At 41.4% G+C, this 26,445-nt stretch overlaps 1 protein-coding gene across 1 annotated transcript; it reads left to right on the forward strand.

Annotated features, from left to right (window-relative positions):
* Nucleotides 1-3,678: 3,678 nt before the first annotated feature.
* On the forward strand, nucleotides 3,679-26,445 carry MOGAT1 (monoacylglycerol O-acyltransferase 1). The gene is made up of 7 exons (XM_075268890.1): nucleotides 3,679-3,735; nucleotides 7,095-7,209; nucleotides 17,164-17,342; nucleotides 17,473-17,677; nucleotides 20,130-20,304; nucleotides 21,801-22,000; nucleotides 24,259-26,445. Exons 2-7 carry the CDS (start codon nucleotides 7,116-7,118, stop codon nucleotides 24,411-24,413), a joined length of 1,008 nt encoding a protein of 335 aa, XP_075124991.1. The 5' UTR covers nucleotides 3,679-3,735; nucleotides 7,095-7,115; the 3' UTR covers nucleotides 24,414-26,445.

Genomic DNA, 26,445 nt, shown 5'->3' on the forward strand with positions numbered 1-26,445 from the left:
GTCTGTTCCTGGCGCCTGAAGAAATATAAATGAGAACACCAACTTCCAGTGACTATTTAACCCACTGTGAATTATGTGTGTTAGATACAATCCTATAATTGTACTCAATGGAATAAATATGTCTCTTATATGTCTTTTTTTTATAGTTAAAATTAGCGCAGGCATTGTATTAGACACCCATCCACGCTTTACTCTGTATTGCATCACTTTCACGTCTTGTAAGGCCGGCCATCTAGTTAAACCAATCAGAATAGACCAGGCAGAACTCGACCTATCGCTGAACAGGGTTATATGGAGGCTTGGAACGCAAGACGGGGTCCTGATAAAGTCGAGGAGTCTTCTTCTGGGTTGTAACCTGACCAGAAGCAGCTGAGGGCGGTGTGGAGCGGGTGTGTGCTCTGTGCAGCTCTCCAGCTGTTGTCTAGCACGGCTCCCTGCATTTACTGTACCTGTGTGTCAGTGACTTCATTACTAGCTGACACTTCTGCATAGGCAGTATGGCTCCTCCAGGACATTGTCCAGTTTCTTATATTGGCCCAGAGTTACCAATAGTTAGTATGAACTTAGAATTATTAGAGTGACTGCAGCTGAATAATAAATCTGATGTATCCAACAATTGTTGTGTTGCCCTGTGTTATGAGTGTATGTGAATAGAGATGTGTCGCAATCTTGAAAATGCCATGAACAGCTATAGACAAAGAAGATTTATTCAGACAGGCCTATCACAATTCCTAATGTAATCCATTCCGTAATTAGAATCCCTAAAACAAACCCTCCTCTGGTCCCGCTCCCACATTACCACTAAAGATGAGCGAACAGTATAATATTCGATGTTCGGTATTCGTTTCGAATAGCCGCTCAATATTCGACTGCATAATACTGTGTAGTGGGGTCACTATGGGGCTTAATACTGTGTGCAAGGGCCACTATGGGGCATAATACTGTGTGCAGGGGCCACTATGGGGCATAATACTGTGTGAAGGGGCCACTATGGGGCATAATACTGTGTGCAGGGGCCGCTATCTGGCATAATATTGTGTGGAGGAGCCACTATGGGACATAATACTGTGTGAAGGGGCCACTATGGGGCATAATACTGTGTGGAGGGGCCACTATGGGACATAATACTGTGTGAAGGGGCCACTATGGGGCATAATACTGTGTGGAGGGGCCACTATGGAGCATAATAGAGCACGCAGGAAGGGGGAAGAATCGGTCAGGGTCTTCAGTGTCGGTCATGGGGGGGCCCATGTCAAAAGTTCGCCACAGGGCCCCACCATTCCTAGTTACGCCACTGAAAGACAGGTAATTTACACTGGACTCACATCTCTTCCGTAAGTGATATCATTGTCTGTAAAGTGCTATAAAATATGTTGGTACCACATAAGCAAGAGAAATAATAATAAATAAAAATTTTTAAAAAAACCCAACACTGCTTGATTTTTTTCTTTCGCAATATCCTTGGTGCACGCTAACGCATGTACAGGAGCAATATGATATTGCAAAGCATTTTTTCTGTGTAATTGTAATGAAGGGTATAATATTGCTGATATACAGTGTTTGGAAGTGACATCTGTCCTGACCACACACAGTGTTGTGCAGAATTATTCAGAAACTAACATGCCAGCTCCATTATTCTGCATTGCAACATGTTTAACCACAAATGAGTAAAAAAGGAAGCGAGATGTTACTTAAAACTGTAATTGGACGTATTTCCTTTTGCCCTGGTAGAAGATATTGGATTGCATTCTTATTGTTCTGGTGTCACTATAAACTCCTTTAAGTATTTTTTATTTTTATGGTCGAGTGGATTGGTTGACAGAAGCACAAAACACATCAGGAAATAAATCAGTAATTGTACTAAATCACAAGTAATGATGAATGTGCTCACTTAGAAATCCGGTAGGTTTGGATTTTAGCAGCCATTGTATTGCGCTTGTTGTAACACACTGCGACCTCATTCACTATCATTAATTGGTAAAAAATTGGCTGTGTTTTTCTAATTCTTCATAGTTGTTTTTATTTTTTGCTTAACATTTTGGCGATGCAGATTCTTACGTCACAAGATAAAGAAGAAACCATAGTTCATTGTGAAACAGGATCTATTGCAGTATACAGTTCTGGGTTTCACAAAGATAGATATAGTTTCCCTTGGTGCGTCAGACTGCTTGTTTGTATATTGTAAAATAAATTACTATCTCTGCAATGGGAGTACAAATTTTCATGGGTAAAATAATGTTAGTTCAGGTGAGCCTGTCCTCTCTAACTATTGCTGGTTTAATATGCTTCACCCTGTTGGCTGACTCCATGAAACGGAAATGTAGCTTTTTTTGTTCCAAATTGTGCTGCAGTTTTTTGAGACAAAGTCAAGAATGGCTAAAAAAGTATTCGGAAATATATAGAAAGCTCTTATACTTCTACCTCCTGCTCAATCCATTCCTGGCTTTGGCTCAAAAAATGCAACAAAAACTGCAACAAAAAAGCTGCGTCTCCTCAATGTGGGGCCTAAGCCTTAGGCTAAGGCCTCACTGGGCGGAAACGCAGCGGGAAAAAAGCCTGCGTTCTACAGTACTTGCAAAACTGTAACGGTTTTGAAAATCGCAGCATTTCCACGCTGCGATTTTTTCCGCAAAGTGGGCATGGGATTTGCATGAATGCTATCCACTTTGCAGGTACTGTAAAACGCCGTGATTTTTTCCGTGGCCTTTCCGCTGCGGTCGAATCGCGGCGTTTCCGGCCCGTGGGGCCCCGGCCTAAACAGCAGAGGACCATAATTCCTTAGGACTTTCAACATAGCCTTTCAGTTACCTTTATTGCACATGAGAAACTCGAGCAAAAACACGAAAAACTAAACAAAAAACTCATATGAATTTCTGCAGCACAAAACTTACAAACACATGTACTTGAGTGTTTTTTTCTGCGACAGAAAACACATGATTTTCTCTGCATTTTTTTTTATGCTGCGTTTTTTTGCTCGGAGGAAAACTGAGCAAACTTTCTGTTTAAACAGAACTGCAATGCATTGGTTTTTCCTGCAGTGTTTTTTAGACGTCCCGTGGTGCCTTAGCCTTACACCAACTTTTCTAAAGTGGAGTTAGCGAGGTAATATATCATCAAATACGTTCAAAAGCTCTTTTTTATTTTGTATTTTTTTTAATAGGCTGAGGCCCCACTTTGCAGAAAAACTGCTTTTTTGAGCCAAAGCCAGGAGTGGATTGAGCAGAAGGAAGAAGTGTAAGAACTTCCTAGATATTTCCCATTACTTTTGTAGCCATTCTTGACTTTGGCTCACAATTCTGCATTTTCACAATGTCTTACAACAGAATTCTAGAGAGGCAACCACAAAAGAAAAATGGGTGCTCCAGCAGGTGTGACCCTTCCCTAATTTGCTCATTAAGCATAAATTAATTATATACAAGTTCTTCATGTTTTCAATACGGGACTACTCTTAGAACAATAACATGGAATATGTACTGTATATAGATGGAGCCATTGACCAATGTTTTACTTATCTTTCTATGACACCAAGTAACAGCACAGATGGTGCAATACCATGAGCTGGTTCTCATATGGTGCAGGAGGGGTTAAGATACGCATCAGCTGGGTGTCAGACTCCCAGCACCTCCCCCGGTGTCTAATGTCAGCTCCACAGAACAAACCTCACTAGTACTAGGGAAAGTATATCCCACCCATGCAAGGAAGTGCAGCAAGACTTCCATGTCCCTAGTATAGGAGGTGAGTGACTGCCATGTGCTGCACTTTCTTATGTGATGTATCTGTTTGCTGCAGAACTGTATATTATTGACTGGACCAAACTTTACTGCCTGACTTGCACTGAATTCCATCCATATTTAGCTGCTGAGTTGTGGTTGTTTTTCACTATGTAGAGCCTACGTTATGTCAGAGCTAGCAGAGATCAATTCTCTTATGACTAAGTGTGTAGAAAACGTAGCACTCCAGAGTAGCAAATCTTTAGAAATTCTCTTTTCTATCAATTTTCCAAGCTGTTGGTTATTCTGGTAACCGGCAAATCTTTTCTATCATCCCTATTTCAGTCTCATAACCCTAAAGAGAGAGGGTAAAATGTAGCAGAATACCTGCTGATAGTGTGTGTATATATATATATATATATATATATATATATATATTTTATTGGTAAGTAAAGGTATATTTATACATTCAGATGGATCGTAATAGGAGAGAATACATACATAACAGGAACCACTGTTTACATTTTTTTTTTCCAATCTACTCTTGATACATTAATTTTAAAAGCTACATACAAAAGCTGAATCTCTGAATGTACTCTTAGGACTACATATATTTTTTTCTTCCTTTTCATTCCTTAAAGAAGCATTAGAGTTACAACGCAATGGTCTTCAGGTAAGTATATTAGTCTCCTAATATGTATATTAGAGGTTTAGTGTGTACACTGCAGTAGAGAACTATTATGATGTTAGTTATTAACTTCGCTAGAAAGGTGTTCTACATAACCGTTGATGTTATTTATCATAGTTTGACAGCAATAGACATTAACTGTGGCAGAGAGACAGACACAGAGCCCCCTTCATCTGTGTCCATTGACTCTACTATAAACAATATGGTGGATGCTGTCAGAAAAGTAAAAAGCATGATGGAAGACAGCTTCTTGTGTTTTTTTTGCATTGGGGTGGATGCAGAGAGACACACAAAGGAGAGGCTCTGTCTGCATCTGTCATTTAATATACATTCCTCACAACTTGTGACAGATCAGAGCAATAGACAGTAAATAACAGTAGTGTGAACCTAGTACAAGCCCCTTCTGTGAATTCATTGAATGTGTAAGGTTATGATCCCACCACATTACAAGATTCAGCTCTTATCTTGGCACTTGGTCTCGATGAATACACTGTTTTAATTTTTTTTTATTTTTTTTTCCCTCTCTGGTGTGGGAGGTTGGGTATGTTTTCTTTACATGATATTGAACTTTGATTTCTGTTACTTTATGATAAGAAATATGGTATTAAAAATGTTGATTTGTATGTGTTCACAAGGAGGAATTTGCAATGAATTTTCGCCCCCAAATCCGGGGCAGATTCCTCAGGGAATCCGCCTCCTTCTGTTTTCAATGGCAAGCAGAGATCGCGGCAGGAAGTGAAAAAAGAAGCATCTCGAGTCTCCGTGCTGATTTGGCCCATTCATCCGTCGCCATCATTCAAGCTTCAACAGAATGCCAATGCACTGTATCTGCAGCCCATCATTGCTAAACTGTGGCGAAAATTCCGGCGGCGGAAAACGAAGAGGAATTTGTTTCCTTTTCTGCCATGTGAATATACCCTTAATGTGCCTGAGCCTAAATTATAATTTTTTTTTTATTGTGCAAATTAATTATATTTTGTCTGTAACCATCAGTTTGGAGTTGGAGAAGCTCTGACATGGTTAATGACCATGACACAAGAATTATTATGGTAAAACTGGAAACAGGTTGCAGACAAAGAACAGGTGTAGCTCTATTCAGTTACGCTTTACCATTGTGTAGTCTCAACTTCAGGTTTTTGCTTAAAATGACTGACCAAAACAATGATGTTTGTGAGCCGTCCCCAGCGGTAGGTGCTGTCAGCCATAGTGTAATCCCTTACCTGCATGAAGGGAGCTGTAACAGAAAAATAAACGAATGACAAATCAAGAAGTTAATGAATATTGAACCGATTTAGATTAACCCCTTTAGGACCAGGCTAGTTGTTTAGTCATAACATTTCTATTTTGCCATCAACATAGACACCTGAGGGTTTATTTCTTGTGGGGCAAGTTTGTAATAGCTCTATTTAATTTCTCATATAATGTCCTGAGAAGTGCGGAAAAAAAAACTTTGAAATTTTAAACGTAATTCCGCCCTAGGTTTTACAGGTGTTGTTTTTACCGCATTCACTCTTTGGTAAAAAAAAAAAAAGTACTTGCTACCTTTAGCCCCCTTCCATTCACTCCTATGGGCCTGTACACATAATTGTGAATTGCACAGTCTTGTGTGCGGGCCGACAGTCTGGGCCGCAAAATATAGAACATAGGTCCTGTTTCTGTCCAGTTTTGCGGCCCTGCTTCCGTGGCTCCTATTCAATGAATGAAAGTGGGATCCCCACTGATCATGAAAAAAGGGGATCGAATATGATTAGGGAGAGGTCACTCATGCACTGCTGTTCTATTTATGTCTATGGCACTGCCAAAGGGAAATAGAGTACAGCAGTTGTCTGTCTCCTGCAGTCCTATAGAACTCAAATAAACACGTGGCCCCCATTCTTGTGATTGGTGTGGGGCCCAGCAGTCAGATCCCCAATTATCAGACAGTTCTAAGCCAGAGGTGATAACTTGTATTTACCAGAATACCCTTCTAAATATTGTAGGTGTCTAGGAATCTGCAGATCACACTAGTGTACTTCTCACTGCAATGTAAACCTGTTCATTAGTTATATCTAATGTCAAGCACATGCAGCAAAACGTTAGTGATATTGGCATATTCTCTAGATGCTTGGGGCCAAAAACAATTGGCATCTACTGAAAATAGCAGATTGTAGTCATTCAGTCTGCTTGCCAATAGAGAGCCACATATTATATAGCTCAGGTTATTTTTCTGAAAAGCTAAATTAATTGATAGTATTTGCACAAACAAGACCTCAGACCAAGAAGCCACGGGTGTAGATATATTATTCCTATACATGCAGTCTCATCCGCAGGAGTTGCTGAGCAAATTGATATATAGTTTTGTGAAAAAGATTCAGTATTCTATTCAATTTGTTTAAATTCCAATTTATCCGAGCCTAGGAGTCCAGTGCCTGGACAAGTTTCCTTGTATACAAAAGTGGACAAAATTGTTGGTACCCCTCATTTAATGAAAAAATAACCCACAATGGTCACAGAAATAACTTGAATCAGACAAAAGTAATAAGAGATAAAAATTCAATGAAAATGAACAAATGAAAGTCAGACATTGCTTTTCAACTCATGAAACAGGCCCGGACAGAAATGCTGGTACCATGGGATGCATTCAGTGGACAAGGATCACAAGTGGAAACTTTTCATATACTAATGGTATAATCATTTATCTTGTTCTTATGTTCTAGAAAATCCTTACTCTTGTCAGGATGAAAGTGGAGTTTGCGCCTCTGAACATCCCATTGGTCAGGCGGATCCAAACACTAGCTGTCTTGCAGTGGGTTTTCTCATTTTTGCTGCTTGGTAAGTCGCATATAAACTGCCATGTGTGACCACATGCTGACATTTTCAATGAATTATGCATAAACTGAAATATTGTTACTAGAGATGGTGATTCCGTTTATCAAAGGTCATTTGTCAGACAATAAATCTGAGACATCCTATTAAATACAAGGTAAAGTTGCATGTGCAGGACCCTCAGACTGTCTGAGCCATTCAGAATCTTGGGGAGGGGATTCCAGGGGCTTATTGAGGATTCATTATGGTCATGGCAGCATACAGGCAAACCTTGTTCTCTAAATGGATGCAATAAATAGAATGTGCTGTCTAAGCCTGTGTTCACACTACCGATATTAACGCTCGTTGCTGTTATCTGTCCTAGTACCTGTTTCCATTGATGCTGATGTATACAACATGGACGCCGGCTTCCGTCGTGTTTAGTTATGTTTGTAATAGAAGAAAAAGTACTGCATGCAAGAAAGCTTCTGTCATGTTTTTTACATTGGGATGAATGAAAACGGAACCCAACGTAGGGGGCTGCACCTGCATCTGATATTTAATGTCCATTGCTCTCATCCTGTGATTGAGTGAGCCTGGGCGGCAGGATGGACAGGAATAGCACCTGTCCAGAGTTTTGCCCCATACACGGTCCTGTGTTAAAGGGATCCTATCTTTCAAACACTTTTTTTTGCTGAGTAACACGTTAGAATTACAGTATTGTAAGTAGCCATTTTCTCGTGGCCTGTGGGCATGCGCAGCTCTGCTCTGCCCGAGGCCTAGAAGTCTGAAACCTGCGCCAGAAGAAGAGGACACTGCTGACAAAGATGGAGTGGCGCTGGAGAGAGTTTTCTCGCAGCATTGGGGACGCCAATGCTGCATACCGACAAAAACCGGAATTCCTACGGAATGGTGGCTTGTAGAAGACGACAGGTAGGAGAAAGATAGCCTTTCTTAAGGCTATTCTGATGTGTTACTCAGAGAAAAGTGTTTGAAAGATAGGATCCCTTTAAATACACGGTTGTGTGTATAGTGACATAAAAATGAATGGTTTGGTGTACTAGCAATGAAAAACAGGCCTAGCACACTGACAATCCATGGTTCTGTGTATGAGTCCTACCTGAAAAATGGCCACCAGTGCCTCAGACTCTTCTATGCACACTGTGTTTGTTAGCTTCAGATACCGCTGCTGGTCCATCCAAGAGCTGGAAGGGTTTGCATAAGAGACACTGGGAAAACTAAAACGAAAGTTACCAGGTATTTGAACTATGCCTTATGTACAGCGATGCCTCCGGTCTGTGCCAGTCGTTACATTGGCTGCCTATTCAATATAGAATAAAATATAAAGTTATCACTCTCATCCACAAGGCTCTCCATAATGCCGCACCACCATACATTTCCTCCCTCATCTCTGTCTACCGCCCAACCCGTGCTCTCCGCTCACTCAATGACCTAACACTTACATCCTCTATTATCAGAACCTCCCACGCTCGTATACAAGACTTCTCCCGAGCTGCACCACTTCTCTGGAATGCTCTACCCCGGACAATCAGATTAACTCCCAATTTCTACAGCTTCAAACGCAAACTAAAGACACATCTTTTCAGACAAGCCTATCACAATTTCTAACGTAAACCCTTAACCCTCCTCTGTCCCCGCTCCCACATTACCCCACATGATATGATGCTATCTCATGCTAACTTCATAGGTCCAAGCATCATCCACATGTTAAAGGACACAACTGTTGACGGCTCATAAAGTTTTATGTTTGTGTAATGACTGTCACCTCTATTACAAAAGTGTCTGACCTCTGCATAAGCAATATCGCCCCTGCTACCTCTTGTGTCACCCCCCCTCTACCTCATAGAGTGTAAGCTCTTGCGAGCAGGGTACTGAGTCCCATTGTGTGAAATGACTTTCTTTGTAATGTATCTTTCTGTCTGTATTTGAACCCTACAAATTGTACAGTGCGGAATACTGTATGTTGGCGCTATAGAAATAAAATTTATTATTATTTATGTATTTGTATATTGAAGAGATGCTTAATTTAGAGATGTGTATAGCAGAGTCAACCTGAACTTCAGTGATTGGTTAAACTGCTGCAGCGTGTGATATATATATATATATTTTTTTTTATTTTTTTTATTTATTTTTTTTTACAGAAGACAACAAAAACTAAAGATATTGGGAAAACACTCTTCAATAACTTTTTTGTACTTTTTTTTTACTTTTTTTTTTTTTTTTTTTTCCCCTCTCTTCGGTAATGAGATATGACGCTGCAGCAGTTTTGGGTTACCTCTACTACATCTGTATGGCAGTATCTGGAGATTTATTTTTTTTTTCTTTTCTTAAATCTTTCTTGTTGCGTCCATGATCTCTTGAAACAAATCATGCAGAACTCTATGGCAGCTTTTCTTTTAATGTGTGACTTGTAACAACACAAGGTCACTTTCCTGCCTCACCTTTATCCTACATTCAAAGCTACTGTCACTTAAGTTATAAATAGAGGTAACAAGATGTTCTGTGTCTTTTTGGAATCAAACTATATTCATAACTCTGTTATAGGTCTATTGCTATTTAACCCCAGAAATCATCCTGCATCCCTAGCAGCTAAGATAAGGGGAGATGTCTATAGAACTGATAGTCATTGATGATTTTCTGCAAGTGTCAGCCTATTATTAGGTCTAGTGGCCAGAGTGAAAACTGCAGAATTAAGTACTTTAAAGAGGACCTTTCATGTCCTCTAACACTGGTGGTAATATATACTGCTAGAACAGTGGTATAACTAGGAATGGCTGGTCCCCAAGGTGAACATTTGACTTCTCCCCCCCCCCTCCATCCCCCGCACAAACCACATTCCTGCACACCCTATTATGCCTCATAGTGGCCCCTGGACACACTATTAATTATGCCCCATTGTGCACTAGCCATGTACAATTATTATAATGATCAGAGACCCAGGGGAGGATACAAACATAAAAAAACCAATGTTACTTACCTCTCCCTGGCTCCAGTGCACTCCCTGCTACTTTTTGGCCATCTTCAATGTTGGACCAGATGTCACGTGAGCCAGGTCTGCGTCGTGACGCATAAGGATACGCGCGTATCACATTGAAACCAATAGGGAAAAAAAGCAGCCCATTCATTTCAATAGGGAGCGCACGTATGCCGGCTCCCATTGAAATGAATGGGATCTGCTTTATACGCGCTGATTCTGAACGTGTTTTACGTTCAGAATCAGCTCAGCGCATACTTAGTGTGAATGCACCCTAATACTGCTTGTGCCAGAGGACGTGAAAGGTCCCCTTTAAAAATAAATGTAGGTAGTGACATTGGGAACTCTTAAAAATCAAAAATTCTTCACAATGTATAACATAGAAATTTGGTTTAAAAATGGACTATTTCTTGGTGACTTACTACCTTTTTTAACTTTTTTTGTTTGAACACTTTTTTTTTTTTTCCATGTCAATATTTATATATTGCTTTTAAAAAGTAGTAAATCCTGCAATTTTTCACTCTGGACACTTGCCAGTTCGTTAGAGGATCAACTCGTATCACAGACAAGACAGACATTTGAAGTTAACACCTATATAGCTAACACCACTGACCCATCATTATTCAATTATTCATTACATCCACTACTTACAATATACGATGTTGCAGCTTATCTATTCCCCTCCTCTGCACACAGAATGTCTAGAAAAGACCCCATGTTCTTGTTGCCTATGACAATAACGCTGCTGTAAAGCACATCACTAAGTGCTGTTAACAGAACAGATATAAAGCTCAGGTAACATGACAGACTCATAATCCTATACAGAAAAGAAGACATTACAATAAAAGTGAAAACAGATTAGCGAAATGTAATATTTAATAAATATGGCAATTGGGCGATCCATTCCCATTAGGGTGTTCAGTGGGGTGAGACATAAGAATGTCGCTCAACCACAGAACTAGTAAGATCTATTTATATCTTCACTTACAGGAGCTTTGAATGTAGGATAAAGGTGAGGTTGTCACAAGTGTTACCCTGAGCGGTGTGAATGATCGTGAATTGTACCTCTTCATATTAATGTTATTTAACTACTTCATGACAAGGCGCTGCTGGCACCTTAACTCAAATAAGTCCACCATGAATGGAGATTATGCTTTTATATGGCTAAAGAACAGTTTGCTTTTTATTTAGGGCAAAAAAAAAAAATTTTCCAGACCCCACACAGCATATCTCTGCAGAAATGACTGGCGATAAAGCATCTGGAGTTTTTTTTTCCCGAAGCGTTTTTTTTCACAGGAAGTGAAAATCAGACTTTCTACTTCTGTTACACCTACACGGAAAACTCCAACATTTCTATAAGCATAATTGACATGCTGAAAATTACAGAAATGCAAGTCGCAGCACTTACTTTTTATTTTTTGCAATGTGTATGGGATTAGCCAGAATCCTATCCACTTTGCAGGTAGTGTGAAATACCTTTTTTTTTTTTTTTTTTTTTTTTCTGCCGCAGCTCCAGGCCTAAATATGATCATGGTATTAGCCAAGTAAATAAGAGACGTTCATTTGCAGATGGCCCTTGTGATTCGTTACTGGACCTCGTTCTGCTGTAAGGGGTCTAAGATATAGGACGAAGCAATTTTGTAGCCTGCACAGAAAACAAGTGGTTAATTATGAAGTAAAACATGTTGTCTTTCTCTGGAATGCTATTATTGGGTAAGTTGGTGAAATATCTGCAGTGAGTGATGGCTCGCCTGTGTTGGGCCAATGCCAAATAATCTACACATTTCTGGGATCCTATAAGTCTAAGGAATCTCTTGAAAACACTGACTCCTGAATGTGATGTCCATTCCTGTATGCTATAGTCATGGTGCAGATAACCACAAAATCCCACTCCTCTAATAATTCTCTAGTTTTGAGTTCAGTTGAGTTCATATCGTATATGTACATTTAGTATGTATACTGGGATAGCTTAAATAAGATGTACTTCATTAACAAAAAAAAGCAAACCTGCAAGCTGCAGGTTTTTTTTTTTCTGTTTTATACTGGGAACACTCCCAATGTACACACTACACATCTCCATAGGGTTACATTAGCCAGACTGAGGCTAAACAATAAAAATCAATTTTCATTCACACCCTTTCTTCTAAGCCAGGCCACTCCTGTTTCTGCCAAGACCTAAGAAAGACTCTCTCAGGTTGACCTAGCTGACAAACCTACATATTACACACAGACGCAGCTCACCGAGAAAAGTTTATTGCCATCCCTAGCTCTAAATGAGCGCTGTATACACAGCTATGGAAGTCGCCATGATGGCGCTCGCCTCTGATCCGGCAGTCATATTGATCTGCCAGGTGTCGGAGACCATTAGGGTTGCTAGGTCCAGATCAAGTCTATAGTTATGGGCAGGAGGCTGTATTCCTCCTATAACTGGGGCTAAATGTATCACCCCCAGTTACAGTGAAAATTGGCTCCCCACCAAAAAAAAGTTTACAGATGCCACCAAAAGTCAAATATGACCTTTCAGTCACATGACCATGGACTGAATGTTATCCACTGAAAGTAGAGAGTAAGGATAATGAATGAAAGCAAGCAAGCAGAAATCTAGAAAACCTTGAGAAATTGATACAGAAAGTGTATTGGAAATTTGTTCAACTTTTTATTATACAAACAATAACATTTCTTAATATTGGTCTGAAACTGGACAACCCCTTTAAAACCATCACAGAGAATCAGATGGTGACCACATCATTCCATACTCTCAACCCCCCCCCCCCCCCCGCTCCCAAATGAAAGGCAAAAGGTCATTCATTTGGCCTTTTATCTAGTTAATGCAATCCAGTGGACACGTTTAGTGAGTACACTGGAAGCTTTCCTGGATGTACATGCTAAACATCATCATAAACGTGATCTCTGGTGTTTGCAGTCTCCCCCCCCCCCCCCCCTTCTTTGCTACTGATGAGTCTCTTGTGAAATGTTCCTTCCAATAACCTTTCTTCTAGTTACACTTTTAATTCTATTACATTTAACTATTTTTGTTTTCGTGAATATGGCTTATAAGGGCTAGCTCACAGAGTTTTTTGGCAGCAGATTTTGACACAGAATCTGCCTCAAAATCTGCGTGCCAAAATGACTCCCATTGACTTCACTGCATCAGCATTCCGTCATGGCTAGCCGCACAGTATGTTCACATGTTTAATCCATTTGTCTATAGCAACCAAAATCCAGCTTTCATTTCACAATGGACTTCTTGAAAATAAAAGATGGAATCTGGTTGACTTTGACATCTACTCCACTGTTCCTTGGCAGCTACTCTACTTTTCCTTTGTGACACTTCTGATTAAATCCTCACCTTTGTTTGTTCATTATATTAGTGGTTAAGTGAATGTGACGTGACCTAGCTGCACACAAACAGAGGACGCTACTATAATAGGAGAGCTGGTTGATGAGATATGCTTTTCATGTAAAGTAACCATACACCTTAAGGAAGCATTAGTCACCAAAAGGTGAGGACCTTTCACCACCTCCACCAATTCAAGTTTTTACCATCTGTTAATATACACTCCTCTTCACTGATTCCAGCACAGCTGGAATTTTTTCTCTATCCCCTGATATTGTCCTACCTATCCTACCTCTTGTGTCACCCCCTCTACCTCATAGATTGTAAGCTCTTGCGAGCAGGGCCCTCAGTCCCATTGTGTGAAATGATTCTCTTTGTAATGTATCTGTCTGTATTTGAACCCTACAAATTGTACAGCGCTGCGGAATATGTTGGCGCTATATAAATAAAATGTATTTATTATTATTATTATTATTATTATTATTGGGCATAATACTGTGTGCAGGGGCCACTATGGGGCACAATAGAGTGTGCAGGAATGTGGGGGGGGGGGGGGGAATGGGGTCGGTCGGGGTCTTCAGCAGGCGTCGGTCGGGGGGCCCCATGTCAAAAGTTTGCCACAGGGCCCCGCCAGTCCTAGTTACACCACTGAATGTCAGGTAGGTGGTGGTGGTGGGGGGGGGTGTGATTCAGAGCTCCAAGCAGAGGCAGCCATTGTCAGAACTCAGAATCACACCCCTTGTCTGATCCTGTCTGACACTGCCTTCCTGACAGTACAGAGGCAAAATAGCCTATCAGACACCCACAACTAAATGCATTGTTTGCTCAGGAATGAGCGAGGGAAAAAAATTCCAGCTGTGCTGGAATCAATGGCGCAGCAGCTATCAAATGATGTTTAACTGGACTTGTTGGAGGTGGTGAAAGATTTTTTTTTTTTTTTTTTTTCTCACCTTCCAAAAAACCTATTTTATTAATATTTTTTAAATTAAAATTTTAACTGTGCAGTACAATGGCTTATGTATTGTGGGGCAAACTGTACTTTATAATGGTACCATTTAATGCTTTACTTGATATGTTGGGAAACTACTATAAAAATATTAGGATGGGTCAATTAGAAAAGAAAATGCATTTGCAGTTGTGTGTTCCTTTCTTTTTTTATGGGTTTTGTTCATATGAAGTTCACTGTGCAGCCAAAGTAACAAGCTAACTATATTTTACCGGTTGGTATGATCACAGTGATGCCAAATTTATATAGTTATGTTTTAATACCTTTTCAAAAATTCTAAACATTGTGCTGTCTGGAAGAACCGCACCATATACTGTGTAGTGGCCTTGCCTGGTTACTGCAGCTCTCTACTATTCACTTGGATAGAAACCAGCTGCTACACATTGTGTGGCCCTTTACTTTTGGCTGATACACTCTGTATTGTTCTGTACGTGGTGAGTCGTGCGGTCAGCTAGGTCAGGTGCCCACCAATCTGGTTTTGATACCTTTCCTTAGGATAAGTAAATCAATAGTATAGTGCAGAAAATCCCTTTTAACAGCATATTTTTATGAAAGGCAATGGGATTAGAAATATTAGAAATCAACATTGCAACCCCTGTAAAGAAATCCAGAAATATTTAGATTAGAAAACAAAACAAATCCTGTAATTCGGGATCTTGCAGCCATACTCGCATCTGTCCCCTAACATACCGAACATTAGCATGAAGGAAAGGATGGATGACTGCAGGATCATATATTATAGGTAGAGATGAGCGAACACTAAAATGTTCGAGGTTCGAAATTCGATTCGAACAGCCGCTCACTGTTCGAGTGTTCGAATGGGTTTCGAACCCCATTATAGTCTATGGGGAACATAAACTCGTTAAGGGGGAAACCCAAATTCGTGTCTGGAGGGTCACCAAGTCCACTATGACACCCCAGGAAATGATACCAACACCCTGGAATGACACTGGGACAGCAGGGGAAGCATGTCTGGGGGCATAAAAGTCACTTTATTTCATGGAAATCCCTGTCAGTTTGCGATTTTCGCAAGCTAACTTTTCCCCATAGAAATGCATTGGCCAGTGCTGATTGGCCAGAGTACGGAACTCGACCAATCAGCGCTGGCTCTGCTGGAGGAGGCGGAGTCTAAGATCGCTCCACACCAGTCTCCATTCAGGTCCGACCTTAGACTCCGCCTCCTCCGGCAGAGCCAGCGCTGATTGGCCGAAGGCTGGCCAATGCATTCCTATGCGAATGCAGAGACTTAGCAGTGCTGAGTCAGTTTTGCTCAACTACACATCTGATGCACACTCGGCACTGCTACATCAGATGTAGCAATCTGATGTAGCAGAGCCGAGGGTGCACTAGAACCCCTGTGCAAACTCAGTTCACGCTAATAGAATGCATTGGCCAGCGCTGATTGGCCAATGCATTCTATTAGCCCGATGAAGTAGAGCTGAATGTGTGTGCTAAGCACACACATTCAGCACTGCTTCATCACGCCAATACAATGCATTAGCCAGTGCTGATTGGCCAGAGTACGGAATTCGGCCAATCAGCGCTGGCTCTCCTGGAGGAGGCGGAGTCTAAGATCGCTCCACACCAGTCTCCATTCAGGTCCGACCTTAGACTCCGCCTCCTCCAGCAGAGCCAGCGCTGATTGGTCGAGTTCCGTACTCTGGCCAATCAGCGCTGGCCAATGCATTCTATTAGCCCGATGAAGTAGAGCTGAATGTGTGTGCTTAGCACACACATTCAGCTCTACTTCATCAGGCTAATAGAATACATTGGCCAATCAGCGCTGGCCAATGCATTCTATTAGCTTGATGAAGCAGAGTGTGCACAAGGGTTCAAGCGCACCCTCGGCTCTGATGTAGCAGAGCTGAGGGTGCACAAGGGTTCAAGTGCACCCTCGGCTCTCCTACATCAGAGCCGAGGGTGCGCTTGAACCCTTGTGCAGCCTCGGCTCTGCTACATCAGAGCCGAGGGTGCGCTTGAACCCTTGTGCACACTCTGCTTCATCAAGCTAATAGAATGCATTGGCCAGCACTGATTGGCCAGAGTACGGAATTCGGCCAATCAGCGCTGGCCAATGCATCCCTATGGGAAAAAGTTTATCTCACAAAAATCACAATTACACACCCGATAGAGCCCCAAAAAGTTATTTTTAATAACATTCCCCCCTAAATAAAGGTTATCCCTAGCTATCCCTGCCTGTACAGCTATCCCTGTCTCATAGTCACAAAGTTCACATTCTCATATGACCCGGATTTGAAATCCACTATTCGTCTAAAATGGAGGTCACCTGATTTCGGCAGCCAATGACTTTTTCCAATTTTTTTCAATGCCCCCGGTGTCGTAGTTCCTGTCCCACCTCCCCTGCGCTGTTATTGGTGCAAAAAAAGTGCCAGGGAAGGTGGGAGGGGAATCGAATTTTGGCGCACTTTACCACGCGGTGTTCGATTCGATTCGAACATGGCGAACACCCTGATATCCGATCGAACATGTGTTCGATAGAACACTGTTCGCTCATCTCTAATTATAGGCTTTGTCCTACAATGGAAACACACAGATCCGCAAATGCGTGCTTAGTCTATAAAGCTTTGTAGTGTTATGATATATAAGGAACTGTTCTCAATCTCTACACTGCTCTTCCTGTAGCACAATGCTGTGTTGGAGTGTTCCTCTTGTTGGTTCTTGCAAGACTCTGGCTCGTGTTGGCACTCTATGTTCTCTGGCTGTACCTTGACTGGGAGACCCCACAGACTGGAGGACGCAGGTGCGAGTGGGTACGAAACTGGACCGTCTGGAGATACTTCAAGGATTATTTTCCAATAAAGGTAATCCTAGTAAAGGATTGTGGATACAGTACTCTATCTATCCTCCATTGAGTTCTGCCATATCCTCCTCTCTTATACTGACTGCCTATAGATGCTACTTTACAGCTGCAATACCTCACTATATTTCCAGATAATCAAGACAGCCGACTTAGATCCAAAGCACAACTATCTCCTGGGCTTCCATCCTCATGGTGTCCTTGTTGCTGGAGCCTTTGGGAACTTTTGCACCAACTACACAGGATTTAAGGAGCTTTTTCCAGGCCTGACACCTTACCTGCACATACTCCCCTTCTGGTTCCGATGCCCGTTCTTCCGAGAATATGCCATGTGTGTAGGTAAGTTAAAAATAATGTATTTAAGTTGGTACTCCAATCCTTGAATTTTATAACATGTCAGAAGTTTATGTGACTGGGGATTCAAGAGCCTAGGTTGTAACCAGTATTTTGGTGGCGAGATCTTCGTGCTTGCTAAATAGGTGCCTGCTCTGAAAACTGATCAAGGTCTCTTTGGGGTGCTGGAAACGTCAGGTTGCCATTAAAGTTGATAGTGTGTTCAGCTATGATAAGAGATTGAGTTAAAGACATAAGCATTCAAAGACAAAGGAGTGTCTGTACCCCTTAATTTAAAGCATCTGGATGGGGTCTTTGCCAGGCACCCACACTATCTATTACATGAGTTACAAAATGATATAACACACTGCTTAAAGTAACTCCTCAATTGTTCTGCCCTTGCTGTAATGGAAACAAGCCCACCATACTGTGACTACCAGCTGAGCCTGTGATTGGCTGCTGCTGAGGGGGGATTACTGCAGGGGGTGGAGCAAATAGCAGCTTGAACCAGTGATGAGACTGGGGGGGGGTGTCTCAGATTACCTCAGACTGGCTATAGGAACTGTAGATGAGCTGTAGTCTCAAATCAACACTCTGATTTTAATAGAGCCAAGGAGCAACTCTAAAGCTGGCCATACACATTTGGGCTCGTTCACATCTGCGTTCATCTGTCCTTATTGCAGGTTTCCGTTTCCTGCATAAAACAGATGCAGGAGACGAAAGCCTGCAGGAAACTTTCTCACCCATTCATTTGAATGGGTGAGAAAGCTGTCCGGCCGTGAGCGGCAGTGAGCGTTTTGCGCTCTCCGCCGCGAAACTGGGTTTTATAATCCGGACACAGAGTCGGACATGCAGTACTCTGTGTCCGGATAAAAAAATCCGGTTTCGCGGCGGAGAGCCTAAAACGCTCACGGCCGGACCCGGTCTATGGTTTCCGTCTTCTGCCATGCAGAAGACGGAAACCATAGAACGGAGACATGAACGCAGGTGTGAACCTAGGCTTCAGACTGCTATTGTTTCAGGAACATATTAAAAACTCTTTAGGATTTTTTTTTTTATGTACATGGAATATCATGACACATATATAAATTTGTGATGTAAAAAAAAAATAACACAAAAGGCTGCGTGGGATGAAAAGTTGTAGGTTTATATATTGAAATTTGCCACATCAGCAGTTTACAATCTAATGTAGATGGCCAGCTCTCAGAGTATAAATGGCAGGCGAGTGTCCCTTGTACATACTGGCTTATATGTAAGCTTTTTAAGACCAGGCAGCACAAGCTGTAATAGCAGTGGGTTATTCACTGGGAAATATCGAGCAGCCAACCTGCTGTGATCTACAGTAGCAGCACAGTGCCTGACATTTAGACAAATCACAACTACACGCTGTCAGAGATGGTTTTAAGCCCGCTGTGTTCAACATTTGTGATGCAAACATTAAAAGCGTGGGGGACCAAAAAGAAATTTGTAGGTGAGCTGCACAAAAAAAAGACTTTTTGTTGGGGGTTGGTTTTAGATGCTGCACAATTTCCCTGAGAATAATTCTGCAGTGTGTTTGTTCCGCGAGGCCTAAAGGATATCAACATATCAAACGTTAGACATAGTATAAATGTAAAGGAGAGAAATCCATTCCTCCTAATTTAGTGTAAAGGACAAGAGGGTAATGACAAGGGCATGTGATTTAGTATGGACGTGTCACATGGCATCACCAGATAGTGGGACAATGCCAGTCATTATCACTACTGATTTGTAAGTGTGTGCCCAATGTTTTGCATGTGATCCCTCAAGTTACAGCATGCAAATAATGACTGCCTATGATGCTCCCCCTGCTGTTTGTGAATGTCTGGCATAGATGGCTGGTTGGGCCTAATGAATAAGTGTTGTGAGAAGGTGAAAGGCAAAGTGCTGGAGTCCCGCTATATCAACCCCAGATTCCTGACGTGTTTAGGTCCAGGACGGATCTGGAATAGGTTTCAGCCCCAGGTGTGGGTCAGAGGCTTGTTACTGGCCCATAAAAGGCTGCAGAGCCTGCACTTCAGGGCAGATCCTGGGAGGAGAGGAAGTGACTGGGTCGGTCCTGTAACCCTAAGTCCAATTTGTACGTGTTTTTCGTGTGACTGGTAGTAAGCCACACGTATAGTTAGGTTATTACTTCTGTTTAGTTAGTGGCTCGGACGAGCAGGAATTTGTTTTACTTTAGCTTGAAGTTAAGGCTGAATTTTGTTTTGCTTGTTCCTGAAGTCAAGGTTTATTTATGTTCCTGTTTTTTTTCTAAATTAACTTGTTTGCACATTTTGTGTCTTGACTGTTTGGGTTCGCACCACTGCTTCTACAGAGCTAACTTCCCCAAAATGTATATGTTTCTATAAAGCCGAATATTTTTGCACAGTGGAGGCTACAATGTATGTGAATTACCGTAAAGGTTCTTTACCATGGCTGCCTTTTATTGTGTTTACAGGTCTAGTGTCTGCATCCAAGAAGAGTGTGACCCATGTACTAAGCAGAGAGGGGGGAGGAAACGCTGCAGTTATAGTAATTGGGGGTGCTGAAGAGTCACTGGATGCGCACCCTGGAAATCTGACCCTTCATATACAGAACAGGAAAGGATTCATCAAAGTGGCATTGAAAAGAGGGTGGGTTTTAATGTCTGTGATGAGTGCTGGAGTACTAATGTCTAACATGTAACATATAGAATAGTGTGAAAAAACCCCAAAAACAAAACATTTTGCCTAACGCCCCATTAGGGATGTATGGTGGATTGTAGTTGGAGGCTGAGTCTATTCTCAGTTATAGGACAGTAACAATGGACTTTGTTAGTGTGATGCCCCTGACCTTGCCAAATACCGTTGTATGTACTATGGAACACGGATGTCATTTCGGTGCTAATTAAAGTGACCATCCAGTTCCATATACCAATTTCCCTGTTGATGCAGAAGGCAGAGCTTGTACCTGGTGCCCTCCTTTTTTTTTTTTTAATCCTTCTAGTGATTTTCCTCCAAGTACCAGGCTTTTTAATCTCTGTAAAAAAAAACTCTAGCAGTTTCTCACACTATTTCCTACACCCCTATGCTGTCAATTGCTCAATCCGAAATCTGGAGGGAGTGTTAAACTACTAAAGCACAGCCTACATACAGTAGTCTGAGACGCTCCCCTAATCTTAGAAAGCAGAAGGATACAATGAAAGCACTGGGTATATTTATTGTGAACTAGTCACTCATTATAACATCTTTATAGTGAACTGGAGAGCTGCTTTAATGTGTGTGTTACAGAACAATATCACATTATAGAGGAGATGCCGCATCTTTGTATTGAGCACCTTTCACTGCCCCAGTACAGCATGCTCTAGCTTGACTGATAGGTAGACTGATAGTAACAACATGTCGGATCTGTGAATGGTTTCCAACCTTAACCACTTTATTTCTACATTCTTACATGGCAGGAATACAATACTGAAGATGCTTTTTAAATATATATGTTATAGGTAAAGGTGTATTGGCCTATAGATGTAGAAAACATCAGATTAGCAGCTAGAGTGTCATTCATGCAATTTGTATTATAATCTGTCACTATATAAATAGTGTAGAGTTCTGTGGCATGCTACATTAGAGGGGTTTTCTAGGACAAACTTACCAATGACAACCTATCCTTAGGATGGGTCATCCATATGTGATTCGCAGAGACCTGACACCTGGGACCTCCACCATCTAGCTGTTAGACTGTCACTTTCATCAGTCACATGGTACAGCGGCAGATAAGTCCCAAGTGAATGGTCCTGAACTGTAACAGAAGGCACGTACCCTACACAAAGTATGGTACCGTGCGTTATATTCAGCTACAGTACTCCCTGAAATGTTGCAGCCCATTTAACCAACTGATCGGAAAACCCTTTTAATTTTCCAGTGCACCAGCTGTAAGTTTATTGTAGAATGTAGTACATCTGAATATTGGATAGCTTGCTAAAACACGGCATACCATTTTTTTTTTTTGTTGTTGTTCCATTTGAGTGTTAACGAGCACATTACAGCGATAAAGATAATACATTTGTTATATATATATATATATATATATATATATATATATATATATATATATATATTATCCACAATAACTTTTCTGCTTTCCCTTTCAGAGCACATTTGGTGCCAGTGTTCTCCTTTGGCGAGAATGAGCTTTTCCTCCAGGTGTCCAACCCAAAAGGGTCTCTGCTGCGCAGTGTCCAGGAGAAGCTGCAGAAAATATTGGGCTTTGCTCTACCTCTCTTCCATGCACGTGGGATCTTCCAGTATAGCTTTGGATTATTGCCTTTCAGAAAGCCCATTCACACAGTCGGTAGGTGACAATAATGCCATACGATAACAGGGCAGTAACACATGCTTTCCAACTAATATGAGGTTCACTTTTGTTTTAATACTGAATTTGTAAAATATTTCTGAATATGTCCAAAGAGGGAATACTGTTGACCACTACTCTAATAATAATAAAACAAAAAATATCCAGTTAGCTATTGGTTATAGGGAACCTGTCACTATGAAAATGCAGTCGAATATACAAACTCCATGTAATAGAGCAGTTGGAGCTGAGTAGATTGATGTTATAATTTTGTTGGGAAAGATTTGGTATAATCTGTCATTTTATCAACTTATTTCTCTGTTCTTTCTATGCTTAGAGTAATTGAATCTAGTGGGCGGTCCTAACCGTGAGTGTGGATACGGAGATGGTTGGCAATCACTGCTAAGACGGCCCATTTGACTCAATTACTGAGAAATAAATGGATCTACACTCACCGGCCACTTTATTAGGTACACCATGCTAGTAACGGGTTGGACCCCCTTTTGCCTTCAGAACTGCCTCAATTCTTCGTGGCATAGATACAACAAGGTGCTGGAAGCATTCCTCAGAGATTTTGGTCCATATTGACATGATGGCATCATACAGTTGCCGCAGATTTGTCGGCTGCACATCCATGATGCGAATCTCCCGTTCCACCACATCCCAAAGATGCTCTATTGGATTGAGATCTGGTGACTGTGGAGGCCATTGGAGTACAGTGAACTCATTGTCATGTTCAAGAAACCAGTCTGAGATGATTCCAGCTTTATGACATGGCGCATTATCCTGCTGAAAGTAGCCATCAGATGTTGGGTACATTGTGGTCATAAAGGGATGGACATGGTCAGCAACAATACTCAGGTAGGCTTTGGCGTTGCAACGATGCTCAATTGGTACCAAGGGGCCCAAAGAGTGCCAAGAAAATATTCCACACACCATGACACCACCACCACCAGCCTGAACCGTTGATACAAGGCAGGATGGATCCATGCTTTCATGTTGTTGACGCCAAATTCTGACCCTACCATCCGAATGTCGCAGCAGAAATCGAGACTCATCAGACCAGGCAACGTTTTTCCAATCTTCAATTGTCCAATTTCGATGAGCTTGTGCAAATTGTAGCCTCAGTTTCCTGTTCTTGGCTGAAAGGAGTGGCACCCGGTGTGGTCTTCTGCTGCTGTAGCCCATCTGCCTCAAAGTTCGACGTACTGTGCGTTCAGAGATGCTCTTCTGGCTACCTTGGTTGTAACGGGTGGCTATTTGAGTCACTGTTGCCTTTCTATCAGCTCGAACCAGTCTGGCCATTCTCCTCTGACCTCTGGCATCAACAACGCATTTCCGCCCACAGAACTGCCGCTCACTGGATGTTTTTTCTTTTTCGGACCATTCTCTGTAAACCCTAGAGATGGTTGTGCGTGAAAATCCCAGTAGATCAGCAGTTTCTGAAATACTCAGACCAGCCCTTCTGGCACCAACAACCATGCCACGTTCAAAGGCACTCAAATCACCTTTCTTCCCCATACTGATGCTCGGTTTGAACTGCAGGAGATTGTCTTGACCATGTCTACATGCCTAAATGCACTGAGTTGCTGCCATGTGATTGGCTGATTAGAAATTAAGTGTTAACGAGCAGTTGGACAGGTGTACCTAATAAAGTGGCCGGTGAGTGTATAACAAGTTATACAGCATTTTCATGGTCACATGTTCCTTTTAAGTACTTTCTTGTAGACCTCTCTACATGTCAATCACTTTCAGTGAAGGCCTTGGGTAACCCCTCCTAAACATAGGTAAGCTTTTCTATAAAATGATACTTTTACTTTTTTTTTAAATTTTTTTTTTTTTTTTATGGCCTATCAATATCTGATCATGGAGAGGGGCTCATCCAGCCCCCTTGTGGATCAGCTACTGATCCTTGTCCAATAGAGTGTATGGAGTCATAATCAGATAGTTCTGTGCCTGGTTATTTCAGCCTTAGCAGTGATACATAGCACGTGGGAAAGAATTCTACTTCTAGTCTTCTGAAATATTTTGTGTCTATATAGGTATGTGAATTGTCAGAGGATTATCCTCATAAAAGGGATGGTCTATAAGGAAATGCTTATCATACATCTGAAATCCATTCAGCTTATGCCATGCTACCCTACATCAAATATATCTGAGGTGTACCTGGCTTTAATGTCTTCATTCTTCCTGTACAGCCGTCTTTGATACTGTCAATTTAATTTCTCTCTGTTAATAATTCTATTTGTTCTGAACAGTGGGTAAACCCATCCCAGTGGTGCAGACATCAAACCCCACACAAGAAGAAATTGAAGAGCTGCATCAAAAGTACCTTCAAGCTCTTCAGGATCTCTTTGAGGAGAACAAGGGAAAGTATGGTATCCCGGAGCATAAAAGTCTCATCTTCACATGACCTCCATAGATCAGGCTCTATTTGTGGGACTGGAAGCAGGATCATCCATGCAGATCAGTAGGATTGTAATACTGGTGTGTTCATTACCCTGGCACTGCCATCGCTGCACTTGTAGTCACTCATTCATGAAGTATACTCCACTATATGAAGCTCTATATGCTGTGTATATGAAGAGGGTGGGAAACTGTTAAAGCTAGAATCACATGCTATATCAGCCCAAGTGGATTTGCCAAAAATGTTGCCTACCGTTTAACTCATTCCCCATTACTTCTATAACCTAGATATAAAAATTAGCTATTCAGTAAATGACAATTATTCACGGTCAGCAAGAATTCCTACAGAGAGCATTCCATAGTAATGGCACATGTTTGTAAAAGACGGGTAAATACTTATGTATACAGATATATGCAAATGTAATGCTTCATTCTACTATTCTGAAATAGTTTACAGCTGACACTGCAGCTTTTCCCATTTATTTAGCACTACTGTATATTTGCAAGGTATATGAGAGCTGTTTGTAATGTTTATAAGGCTAGGTTCACATCTCTGCCGGAGTCTTAGCCGTAGAATTCGACAGAGAGAAAAGACCTGCACAGAAGACTTTTCTCTATCTGTTTCAGTATAAAAACCAAAGGAGATCCAATGGACACCTGGCAGGCCCCATTACAGTCTGTGGGGTCCGTAGGTAACAGCTGTATTAGTGATCCAGGCCTTCGTCTTTCGGGCCCCTGGCAGAACCGCACGATGGAAAGCTTTGTGCAGATGTGAATCTAGCCTAATACTGTAATGTATCTAACACAATCTAATGTAGAATGTGTTACATACATTACTGACGACTTGGGCACGATTCACACCTGCGTGTAGGTTTCAGCTCAAGGAGTCCGCTTAGGGACCCGCCAAATGGAAACCTATCCACATAAAAAGCAGTTACCTACGGAAACCCGTGAACCCCATAGACTATAATGGGGTCCGTTTGGTTTCCGCATGAAAAATGCTTGCAGGACTTTTCTCTCTGCATATTTCATGTGGATAAGGGAACAGAATGGCCCAAACACAGATGTGAACTGGTCCTAATTCTGTTTATAAGTTATTAGGGTCTTCTTGCTCTCAGGTTTTCTTTTGAAGACTGCGCAATGTTTCACTGCTCTTTGCTGCAGTCATTTTACCTTCTACCTTTTTGCAGTATAATGGTGCAGATTTATTAATACTGTATAAAGTAATGACCCGTGCAACCTTAGACTAGACCGACTTAGATAGCATGGTGTCTAGCAAAATAATGTGCCAACATTTTGGTATATGCCCCTTTTCCATCAAGTCACTTCCCCACTATTCCCCAGCAATAATGTTATTTTTAGCACAATTCTGCTCTGTACTGTCAGGTGGGGGGTTCTGGGCTGGATCAGACATACAGTGACCGCCCACTTGACAGCAGGAAGCATATATGCTAAAATAATAAATTGTTTGGCTTCCACATCTTGTATATAAAACGGCAACTTCTACAAACCTGTCAATCATGCTAGAAATGCGTGGTCTCTCTACCAACCACTAGGTGGCACAATTTCCAAATACATCTCATTTTAATCTTAATTGGGCAATATTACAATATCGCTTCATTTTCAGGTTTGGGCAGTTTTGCAACAATGTGCAGGGAATGGTTTTCTATGAAGTAGTGCGGTATTCTATGAACACTTGTGTCTTCTGTAATGATAAAGGAATGCTCTCTTGGAAAATGTTAGAAATCCCTGTGGAAAATTACTTACCATATGCTGAAAAAGCATTCATGTCCGAATTGTAATAAGACACCGCTGCTATAGTAATGGAGATGTTGTGCTTTTCCAGACTACAATATGATTTACTGTATTGTATATGTGCAAAGGATTCTATTTTTCTATTTATGAATAACATTTCTGGGCAAACATTATGACTGTATAAAAGGACATTATATTGTACAGAATGTAGCTGGTAACAAGTATCTGCCTCACTGTATATGTCTAAGATTTATATTGTAAGAGTATTGCATAATAAAATGCCT

This window comes from Leptodactylus fuscus, chromosome 3 (genome assembly GCF_031893055.1).
Source record: "Leptodactylus fuscus isolate aLepFus1 chromosome 3, aLepFus1.hap2, whole genome shotgun sequence".
Classification (NCBI taxonomy): Eukaryota; Metazoa; Chordata; class Amphibia; order Anura; family Leptodactylidae; genus Leptodactylus; species Leptodactylus fuscus.